At 34.7% G+C, this 12293-nt stretch overlaps 1 protein-coding gene across 1 annotated transcript in view; it reads left to right on the forward strand.

The window, feature by feature from the left end:
- The window catches only part of LOC103463509 (adhesion G protein-coupled receptor D2), an 82029-nt gene that overhangs the window by 12514 nt on the left and 57222 nt on the right, over nucleotides 1–12293 (forward strand). The window contains exons 17-20 of the mRNA XM_081606262.1: nucleotides 1196–1349; nucleotides 1607–1740; nucleotides 2161–2276; nucleotides 3597–3717. Of these exons, the coding sequence (XP_081462388.1) occupies nucleotides 1196–1349; nucleotides 1607–1740; nucleotides 2161–2276; nucleotides 3597–3717 (525 nt within the window). The remainder of the gene's footprint in view (nucleotides 1–1195; nucleotides 1350–1606; nucleotides 1741–2160; nucleotides 2277–3596; nucleotides 3718–12293) is intronic.

Genomic DNA, 12293 nt, shown 5'->3' on the forward strand with positions numbered 1-12293 from the left:
GTCCTCCAATAGAATTGTCTTTCGGAACTGCAGTGAACATAATCTTCAGTCATTTGCGCCGTCCTCCAAGAAGTTCAGATGTTGGACATACCTAATAAAGGGATTCCATATGAATTCAAACAGATTCTGTTTACCCTTTAATACATATGTAATCTTTTCCAGAGGGAGGGTGGATTTCATCTGCTGCAACCACAGGTTTATAGTCGGTCTATGGGTCTTTCCCCAGAAAAGTGATATACATCTTTTTGCATTGAGCAGACCTAAGTTTATAAAAGTTTGTTCGTTTTTAGTATAATTATGTTTTTCTGGGCATAGTCCAAACACAAACAGCTTCGGATCCATAATTATTTGTTTGGAAATAATTTTCTCAATTGCATCTTTTACCTCCTACAGTACCACACACAATGAATCCAAGTTCCTCTATCCCCTGTACACTTTGGACATACATCAGATATTTCCCTATTATATCTGTTAAGGTCCACTGGTGTTATATAAACCCGCATTAACCATTTGAATTGGATCATTTTAAACGCAGTGTTGATAGAGCTGGTGTGGGCCAGTTTGCATGCTGTTTGCCACTCTTCCTCAGATAACTCTAACCTTGTTGGTTATTTTAGTATTAATAAGGTCTTCCATAACAAGGCCTGAAATAATACAACATAATTAACTTGTTTGGATGTTCAGTGTGTTTTGTAATTCTATTGCAATTTATTTGTTTTCCAACATCTTTAATTTATGGAAGCTGTATTTAGAGGTGAAACCAGAAATTGTCATGCACTAATTGCAAAGATACATACACGTTTTTTCCTCACTGTCTGAAGTTAAATCAGATCTGAATGATTGCTATTGCTTCAAACATTGAGGAGAATGCCCGGATGGTGATGTCATGCCATCGGAAACTGCTGATAGGAGTTTGGTCTAATATAATTTCAGACAGTGAGAAAAAATGTGTATGTGTCTTACTAATAGGTGTCTGAAAATTTCCTTTTCAAACTCTAACAATCACGACACAGTATTTTGATCAGTTATTACATATAATATCAACCATATTTAATTATTTTATTAATGAACCTTTTATGAGACTTCTTTGCAATTACTAATTGCAAAGTGAAGTGAAGGTCACTGCATAACCTCACTTTGAAATGTAAGCCAAAATCTTGCAATTTTTCTGTTTGTGATTTTCGTGTAATCATAGGTGGCTTGCACACTTGTTGCTGCGCTGCTCCATCTTTTCTTCATGGCAGCTTTCAGTTGGATGCTGGTTGAAGGGCTGCTGCTCTGGAGCAAAGTAGTTGCAGTCAACCTCAGCGAGGATCATCATATGAAGTATTACTATCTCATCGGTTGGGGTATGGTGGTTTTGTGCATATGAATTGTTGCCCTGTCACTGAAAAAGCAAAGCAGGTCTGGTGCCTTTATGAAAACACCTGTAAAGTCATAAGAATCTTGGACATTAAGCAGATATTCTTTAAAATTTAAATAAATCTTTTATAAATAAAAAGACTTGAGTGCCACAAATGTTTGTAATCTCCATGTATTTCTTTTTTTTTTTTTAATTCAAACTACTTAATCTCAAGTAAATACATTTTTATTCTAATACTACCAGGTCTTCCTGTGCTGATCGTCACCATCACTCTTGCGTCGGCCTCAGGCAAATACTCAGCTGATGACTACTGTTGGCTCAGTGTCCAAAATGGTATCATCTGGGGATTTGTTGGTCCGGTCATCTTCATCATAATGGTCAGGAATTTATTTATTTACTTTAAGTTGATGATTGTCCTATTTTCACTGCTAAAGTGCTAAATAAAAAGAACATTCACCTTTTGTGTATCTGGAAATCCAACTGTTACTGTGACCCAAATGCTGGTCTTTTCCTTGGAAATTATTTTTAGAAAAGTGTAACAGTTTGATTTTGTTCACCAGTTTGATCATTAATTATAAAGTATTTTGACTTTTTTTCCCCCACTTTTTTCTTCAAGTTAATGTATGTGAGCTTGCATTATGATATTTTTTTTAAAGGTGAAATCACATTATTAGACCAGCAAATCTGTAATAATTTGTTTGCACAGAACAGTCAAAAAGGAAAAGACATACAGCAAAATAAGAGTAATTATCTGACTTTTTTCTGTTCTATTTTCATTTGTTTAAATATGTTTCCAGGTCAATATCTTGGTTCTGACCAGGGTGGTAATCATCACCATCTCGACAGCAAAGAGAAGGTCCATCATGCTCGCCTTGGGCATGAGTCCTGCTGAGCAAACCTATGAGCAGATCAGGTAGTGGCCACTAGGAGGCACCATTTGTCCTCTTTTAAAAATGAATGTGTCGGGGATGCTGGGCGAAAGCTGTAGTCACAAATCGAATCCAAATGTATTTTCTTTTCTTTTTTATCAACCTGCCAAAATACATATTTTAAGTAGCTTTGCATTAATTCTGTATATTTTTTAAAAATATTTAAATTACTTCAAGTGTTATTAATATGTCGTAATTCCATGTAGCTTTTATAATTAAAATTCCTACAGTTCCTTAGTGTTTATCCTGCTTTTATTGGGTGTTGATGTCCTGTAAGGTCTGTAAGAGTTTTTGGTTTATAACAGTGTACCGTATCACTCTTTTTAAATTTTTTTATTCGATTCAGAGACGGTATGAAGTGTATCATTGCTCTAATAAGAGTTCATTTTTTGCGTGCAACATACCCTGCCTCCATACACGATCAGTGTTAAAATCTGATGGTAATACAAATAAAACTGTGTATTTATGTGGATGTTTTAATTTGTGGGTCCACTGAGGAGCACAGTAAATGCACTGTGAGAGTTTTCAATGCAGGCCTTGAACTGTGTCGCACCTCTGGGCGGCAGCCGGCGTGGAAAGTCAAACACATTGGCTCACAGAATAAACCAGTTCTAGGTGCATGTCATTTCACAAACACACAAATGCACAGACAGCTGTTGCGGTTTTGGCAGTCACCTGAGTGGGAAGCTAATTTGACTCTAAACAGAATTAAGTCACATTGAGGGTGGGAAGTTGTCACCACATCAGCTTTCCTGCCCACATGGTTTTGTGTATGGAAGAAGCAGCCTGCCGGAGCTGCTGAGTTTTCTTCTAAAAGGAGTTGAAAATGCAAGGGTGGATATTATGCAAGCTGGAAGAAGTGGAAATAAAGCTTAATATAATCAGAAAGGAATCCGAATAGTTGAATTATTTTTTGTGCATTTTGTTTGGGTCTAAATATTATTTATCTATTTCAGATCAAACTTATTTTACATGTACCAATATCCGTTAATAAAATTCAGAGATTTTTATTTATTTATTTTTTTCCGAGCATGTTTCTTCCTGTGCATATTTGAAGTTTTTTCCTCACATTAGCATTGCATGGTAATGCAAGTCTTTGGTTTTGTCCAGGGAAGAGTTGCTGTCCAAATGAAATATTCCTTGACTTAAAAAAAAAAGGTTAAATAATATTGATCTGAATTGGAAATTAAATAAAATTGACTGTCAGAACTTAATCAGATCTTGCTTATGTTTCTTAGCTCAGATTTGCATGTGTGTGGTTTGATTTCCTCACTTGATTTATTCTTGTATTCATGTGAGTGCAGGGCCGCAGTGAAAGCGGTGTTGGTGTTGCTGCCAATCCTTGGGCTCACATGGCTCTTCGGTGTTTTGGTACCATTTTCCATCGTTATGGCCTACCTCTTCATTCTTCTCAATTCCCTACAGGTACACATACACACTCATGTATGTTATTAGAACAGACATTGAAGACTAAAAAAATTGATATTTCAAAAACGAAACACTTCACGTCCCAAGGTTTTGCACTTAATTTTTTACTAACAAAAAAAAGGTTAAAGTCTCCATGAATGCATAAACAAATTTAATGGTCCCACATTCATGCACATTCATGCATGTTTTTTTTCTTCTTTTTTTTTTTCTTTTTTACATGGGATAGATTCCTTTTATGACTGCACAAGGTCTCTGGACCAGATATAAAAAGCACAAATCAATGCAAAAGCAGCAATAGACAGATAATTGCACAATCTATTTAGAAAATTGATGTAGTACCATTGGTGAAATATAAAAAGAAGAAAACAATATATTGGATGGATTTTAAGATTAATTTCTAATGAAAAGAAAACCGAAGAACAAGATTCTCTGAAAATTCCTTTCATTTACTCATCAGCTGGAACATTAAAGTGTCAGTTTAGTTTCTCATTTGCTGTCAGTGCAGTTCTCTGCTCAGGAACTTTTTATCCTGGCATTCATATGAATATAACTTTAACATGTAAACACTGCACTTTCCAAGTACAGTGATGCTACACAAACTTATCAATCCAAGAGACTTTGTTGGTTCCCACAGGAAATGTTCACAGATATGCAGGTTATTCATATACAGAGGAACGCCTCTGTAGCTCGAGTAATAATTAAAGCTAATGTATCTATTTCTTCAAATGTCTAACCTAAAAAAAATGCTTTACACACACATCAAAACTGTAAATATTGCAATATTTTGATCTTTTTCCATGGTTGCCATAGCATATGAAGTTGTCATGTTTTATTTCACTTAACAAAAGGATTGTAAAAATTTGAGATGGTGCATTTCTTCCAACATGTTGTTAATCAGGCTTTAAATTGTTTAAATAGATTCAATATACAGTATAAGTGTGTATTTGCAATACTTCTCTTCTGGTTCACTGCAGTAGTTGGAAAAACCTGCTCAAAAATGTGTTGCGAGCTAAAAACTTATTTTTTCCAAATGAAATGTTTTTAATTCACAATTTACGTAAAAAACAAAAATATTAAGCTGATCATTTTACCTTGCGTTGTTTTTATAGAATCACAATGGACATTAAATATCGAAAAAAAAAAAACTATTTTTAAAACTAGCACTTTATGTGTAGCTCTCATTAGTAATAAATCATTTGAAGCAACTGATCTACACGCAGTTTGTCATACATTTTAATTCACAATTAGGTCAGTACTTTTTAAAGCATAGACAATAAAACAGAAGTTAGCAGCACTGTGTTACTTCTTGGTCTTAATTGGAATTAGGCCTCTGGATGAATTTGTGCTTAGGGCCTCAGTCAGCCTCGCTCTGAGTTTGACCAAGAATACCCATCTGTACTAATTCCAGTTTTATCTGTTTCCCTCACTTAAAACTGCATTCTGGGAACAAATGTTGCATATATCACATTAGGCTGATTGTAATTGCATGTAGTGATTTGTAATAATGTAATATGTCACAAGAAACAGTTGTTCTAAGTTTTTTCCTTATGTAAAACCTTTAAAACAACCATCTGTTTGTTACTATCAGCTGGAAAAAGGCAAAGGTCGTAAATAACATCACAGTTTAAGCAATGTAAACAATATTTTGTTCACAAATCAGGAACAAAAAGGTTTTCTATTAAACTTAGCAATTCTGCATTTCTCACATGAAGAGGATAGGACATACATCAAGGTGTTTTTACTTGTCATTGACAAATATAAAGTAAAGAGGGGAAAAGGTTGCTGTCTGTGTGTTAAAAAGGGAATTACTTAAACATGAAAATTGTACTCTAATTGTTCTTTTCATTTTATTTTATGCCTTTTTGTATTCAAAGCTCAGGATTATTGTTCTTTAGTTCACATTGTCAAAACCCGTTCTAAAAATTTAGTGGATACTGTACTGTTCTTGCTGTTTTATATTTTTTGTTTGATATTTTGTTTGATATACCCACACATTGATATTCAAATATGCATCTATTCTTTAATAAGAAAGGCACTTGTTTGGATCATGATTTTCTGCATGTAAGTGTTATTTTCTACTTTGCTGTCCAAATGGAAAGCTTGAAACATATTTTGTAATACTTTCTCTGTAGCAGACCACACTGGATTTCTGCCCTTCCCCCCACTTCTCTGCATCTGCTTTTGCAGGTTGTAGTTATCTTTTAATCAGCTGTATCTGTAATTGAGCTGTATATTTAACCGGAAAATCAATAGAGGACTTAGCTCCACTCTAATCATTAAGTCAGATCCTTTGCTTACCATAAATAGTTTCTGTTTCCCTCTCATATCTAATTATATTTTTTACATGTCGGCAGTAATTAACACAGGGGGGTTTACTTTGCTCTTGTTGTAGGACTGCGCTGTTTAACATTTTAATCTCTGATATGGATTATTGTTATGTGCTTAATTCTAACCGGCTCTGTCTATTCAGCTTTTCGTCTCTGAATCCTATGTTCCGTTTTTCTTTGTCTGCTTCCTTTTCTATATTTCGTGGATCTCTTAAGTTTTCTCTTTTTGACCCTGGTCATTAACTAAAAGACACCAAAAAATGTTGTCACTTATTGATTACACTTTTAATCAGTGACTTGAACAAAAGTGAATAAGTTTGTTTGTTTTTTCTTGTATAAAGACAAAAATTCTATTTTCTATGGCAGTTTGTTATGTTAGTTCAGGGACTCTTTTAATGAATCGATGAATTTTTCTTTGATAAAAGCAAATAAAAATGTAAAAATCTATAACATTTCTTGCTGAAAACAATAAATTTTACAGAAAACGCTCCACTCTGAAGGATAAATATCCAAGTGGTCATACGGAAAAGTTCTTGGGCTTTTACATTTTGGTAAACCGATGACAAATAAACCTATTTTTAATAACCGTACAGGCATGTTCAGACTCCAAACTCAACCATATTTAATGTTGTGCTGGTGATTTGGGCAACGACGTCATTCAAGTGACTTTTATGCCAGAACTGCATCAATGAGTGAGAGCAGATTTGAACAGTTTTCTCACATGGGGCTTAAATAATATCCAAGGTGAAACTAAGACCCCATTATAATCTGGCTTCTGAAACGTCTCACTACATTTATACAAAATATACATGGGAGGTTTACAACTTTAGGTTTCACTTCAAACTAACTAGCCTTGAATGGATTGGAGTCAGAGAACTCAAATCCAAGTTCAGCAGGAGTTGAGGCTCTGCAGCCACTCTCCACGTGCAGGGCAGCACCTGCTCTGTGTCTGGAATAGAGGAAACACATTGCTCTTATTATTTCTTATTGGCTATAACGGTAATCTAAAAATATTAAATAGGTTGAGTGAAGTCATCTGTACAGTTCCTTGTAAAAGTTCACTTTTATCACATTATAGCCAAAAATTCCAACATATCCTATAGGGATTTTATGTGTTAAATAAAAAATATGCATGATTACAAACTGAAAGGAAAACGATGCATGGTTTCATGGCCATCACAATGATTATGCTTGATGGGGACTTGTCCTCCTCCCAGTTGAAAAATATACATTTCTTGTGGAACATTTTATGTCTTTCATGTATTTTTTATAGAACTAAATCAGTGAAAATTGGCACAAGCAGATGAGACCATAAAGAAAACTCAATGCCATTATAGACTAGAAAAGGCCTAATTTGTTCTGATTAAGGTGGTTGGGATGAAAAAAATAAGACATAGATTGCAGAATATGTTTAAGTTGCAATTTATTGATGGTATCTCTATTAGTGGTTGTGCTGTCTCAAGTCAGTTGCTACTTCATGTCAGAAAATCTATGGCTGCAGAATGTGCCTGAGTTATGATTTCTCTCTTTTTTTCTTAACTCTCAGGAAGCTGGTTCAGCATTCAAGGTTTTTACCTCATCTTGGCAAATTTCATCATCCGTCCTCATGTTTATCTGAGAATTTAGTTATGAGCGAAGCTGTGGTCTCTCAGCATTGGCATTGGCCATTTTCTCTTGTCCCCTTGATATTTTTTGTTTTACAGTGTAACGGTACACTTGAGCTGAAGACAGTCTTGCTGTCTTCAGTGTCAACAATCTGTTTGTTAGAGAGTAGACTAAATACCAATCGCACAAATTATTAAATTGGTATAACCATAAGACTGGGACAGGCACATTTCTGGCAGACAAGTGATGAAACGAACAAACCCATAAATAGGTAAGAAATGTTAACAATGTGTTTTGTTTTCTTTATTTGTAGCTGTTATATTTTCATTGGGCCCAGCCCAAGTAACACAAAGCTTCAGCAGCAAGCTTTTACTATGAAATCAATAAAACAGATAATGTTGACCAGCCTTTTCTTACAGCTCTCCCTGATGCAGCTCGCTCATCTCCCCCACTACAATCCTTACAATTATAAACTATCTCCACTGTTGTTATTACCTGAACACATTATAGTGAAAAAAATCACTTGCATTAATGCACTTTTGCCTTTCTGAACTTGTAGAAAGTTTTATGTCCTGAATCGAGGTTTTGTGTCAGGCTCTCACTCCACTCATGTGATCATCATGATGTTTTACTTTTTTTCTATTTCTTTGTTTGTATTTAATTCCAGCAAGTCAAATGTTTGCCATGTGTTACTTTGCAACCAGAATCTACTGTTGTCATTTAAAGTGCAAGACTTGTACCTTTTTTGACCCGTGGAGTAACATTCTCAAATCAGACGACCCAGCAGAGATGCACCAATCTACTTTAACCGTTCACCTGCAGATGTCGATTTTTGTCAAATTCCAGTGGCTCTTGAGCTGTTTTAATACGAGATACAAAATAGCCTTTCTGCTGTGTGGTCCATAAATCGAGACAGTCACATTGTGTGTGTTACAAAACAATCATTGTAACATCTGTATCTTCTAGACGTCTGCATTCATTTAGATTTCCAAAAGGCTCCTAGAACTTTGAAATTCAGTTCATGGAGGAGGTGAGACATGACAACTGGAGGGTTGTCTATTCAATACTCCTTAATTTGCTTTACGTCTTGCTCTCTCACAGCCTAAATGAACTGCAGACGTACCCCAACATGTCCTGGAAAATATGTCCTCCTTTTGAACAGCTTTTACATCTCTTTGCTTCCTGTCACCTAATCAAGAACACTTCCCTGATACTAACTTTTTGTCATCTTCGAACAGTAAGCATCGACACCAAAGAGTGGTTTTGCTTACACCAACCGGTAGCACTTACACAGATCAGAAAATGTTTTTCAGAGCAGCTTGTCACAGGTCAGCCCATTCTGGCTGAACAATGGAATCCAGTCAAGACCTGGTTTTGTGGTGCATCTACATTTTTTTGACTTCTTTTAAATGTGAGAAATCACAGTCCCTTGTCTTATTTTTTTTATTTTTCTTATCAAAAATAAACATCAGCATGAATTTTGAATGCTTGAAACTTTTTACTCTTGCCTACTACTACTTGTTTTATTATTTTATTTATTTCTTTTTTATGAACATCCTCACCATAAATACAGTCATGCCTCATCTACTCCCTTATCAGCAAGAGATAGAAGAGAAGAATGGGTGCTCTTTGGGTAGGCCATAAATTCTTCCTCTCTTTGTCATCCAATCTCGCCGTAATGTCGTTCAAAATCCCTGTACCATCTATTATCTGGGTATAATAGGTTCCTGGCCATGCAGTGTCCATCCTATTATTATCCCATAACTTTAAACTATCAATAACTTTGAGGTTCAGAGATAGTTAGATGTTGGTGAGAAAAAAAAGGGAAGCATAGGAGAGGTGAAGGAAGTTGAGCAGTCGGTAAAGCAAATATTAAGGTGATGCTTGTTCTCTGCGAGTTGTTGATAGTTTTTGCCTTTGATTGGGAAAGTGCTACTCAGAAATGTGTTGGTTTATTTCTGTTGTAGTGCTTTGTTTCCTGAGGAGGGCAGCCCTGTGCCTTTATAAAAGCTGAGTAGTCAGAAATCGATAAGAAAAGTTATTTTGTCTGTTTCATCATTTTGTATTTAGATCTAATTCCTCACATTAACAAATGTTTTCAGTTTTCTCATAAATCTCATGAAGTAGGAGATTTTCACAGGCGGAATAAACCTATAGATGTGAAATTCATCATTTTATTAAGGTCTAAAATCAACTTTGAAAAAGCATTGTTGTATTGTTTTAGAAAGAAGGTGTGTAATTACTTGAAACTTAAAAGTTAAAGTGCATTTATTGTTATGAGTTGAAAGACATTACAACTTCTTTTTTTTAGCTGAATTGTACTTTTTGCTTTTCTAAGAGACAACTTCACACCATAATTTAATTTTAAGATTGATTCACATTCTTGCAAGATATTTTAGAATTTAATATTTGCATTAAAATGCGCTCACTACCTCCAAACAGATATCGACGCTTAGACAAACACACATACACACACGCACACACAGACCAGACTTGGCTAGTTGACATCAGAGTATATCAAAGATATAGATATGATCAATAAAGTGTTGCTCTGCCTATTGATTTTTGCCATATGGAAGATTTGTTGTGTGAGTAAGCAATGCTTTTATGGCCTCTAAAATGATTGTGCAAGAAGAGGTTTTCTATTTTTTCACTCAGACGTTGCTTAGAGCAAAACTCTAAGAGACATTTGGTGGTTTTGACAGGTTTGTGTATACAAACACATATAGTCACTTGTAATTAGGCCTTATATGAATAACCTTTTACTCAGATGTCAGTGATATTTTAGTTTTAGCTCACCAGTAAACCCATCCATACTTTACTTTACGTTATTACTCCTTTACCTCTGCTCATATTTAATTATTAATAAACACGTGAGTGTTCTTGTCTTTGGTCTTGGAGTCAGACAGTAGCTCAGTATCTTGAGTCTGTTGTTTTATTTGAAGCTCAGTTACAAATTGGTACAAATTGCTCAATTGTTTTCTTCTCATTTTACCATAACTTCAAACTTTTCAATTTCTTCTTGTCTGCATGGCTGCTACTGCATGTCACAGCAGTTGAAGCCTCACAAATTCAAGTCCTGCTCTTTAAATACCGATTGCTATTAAATAAGTTACTCCAGGACACTCGTTACATTGAGATGTTATTTTTTATTGCTAAACAGAACAAGATAACAACTCTAATTATATTTTGAAATCTATTGATATTAATTCATTTTCTCAATAAGATAACAGTATGGAGTAGGAAATGAACAACCTTGACAATATTGTTAGTTTTGGGATTGTTAAACACCATAGCTAGTATTTATTGTTGATAAAAAAATTTACACAATATTTATAAACAAGATGATAAATACCTAGGCCTACTCTAATTTAAGTCTAACTGGATTAATTTTATAACACATGGATGAAAGCATTTGGCTTTTTATTGCCTTCAAATGTGAGTTTTTTGTGACTTCACACAATGTAAATGGAAGATAATTCTAAACAAAAACTAATAGGGGCCTAAGTCTAGACAAGATGATGTAGAATTTTATTTCTGCTTATAGATTGGGAGAAGAATTGAGCATACAGTGTCTTTCTTAAGAAACCTATACATGTTAATGGGCATTAACTATCACAATCTGGCTTTAACAAGATTCACTCCAAGTCAGTGCTTTTCATTTAGCTGAGGAAATAAAAACATCAGATTCTGGGTCACGCTTCTCTCTTTCGACTCATCCAGACTTGAACAGCAGCCCCATTCAGAAGGAACGTTTTCCTTTCCTGTTTCACTCAATTGGTAATTTTGTCCGTGTGGCATGCTCTGCCTGCTTCACTTTATTTTATTTTATCTTTTATTTTTATTTTTTTGCTCAGTTTTTTTTTTTAATGCAATGATGCGTTTATTTATTTATTTATTTATTTATTTTTTACATAAAAAAATAAACTCCTTTGTGTTACTGGTTAATTCTGAAGCATGGTTTTAAAAAACCAAACAAATAATTTCATGACAAGATTGTTTGCATCCCCATTGCCCAAGAAAATAAGAGAAGAAAGAAAAGTCCACTGTTAGCATTGCATTCTCAATTACCAGGCGCAGCATTAAAACAATATTCAAACGGGATACCAAGGTCGGCCCTGACTCCCAGTACGCTTCTTTGAGATGGCACTTATAATGAGGATGTTGCAGTTTTTTTTAAGTAGTATATTTATAGTGTTTTATTTCTCCTTCTCTTCTTTTTTTTTTCTTTAGTTTGTTTGTTTAAAGAAAAAAAAATCTATGTAGAGCACTCTGTAATGTTGTTTGAATGTAGAACTTCTAACAGAAGAGGGAGGCTTAACTCCAAATGCTAAATTTCATACAGGAAATTCTTATGAAAGTATAATATCAGCAGTCATTTTCTTATATAATGTAAATATTAAGTCTAGGAGTAAAAAAGAGAGGGCAGCAAAACGAATATGTGATGAACTAAGCTTGACTTTTTCTTTCCCTTCTGGTGGGAGTGAAATACTATTGGAAACATCAGTTATTGAAAACTGGCCTGCAAAAATAAAGTGGTGCATATAATAGGTTTCCTGTCAAAAAAAAAAAAAGGCGAGAGAATTCCTGTCATTGCACCACCACCTCTAAGACCTCTTCTTCTGTTAAACCTGCCTGCAT

This window comes from Poecilia reticulata, chromosome 4 (assembly GCF_904066995.2).
Source record: "Poecilia reticulata chromosome 4, P_reticulata-male-v2, whole genome shotgun sequence".
NCBI lineage: Eukaryota > Metazoa > Chordata > Actinopteri > Cyprinodontiformes > Poeciliidae > Poecilia > Poecilia reticulata.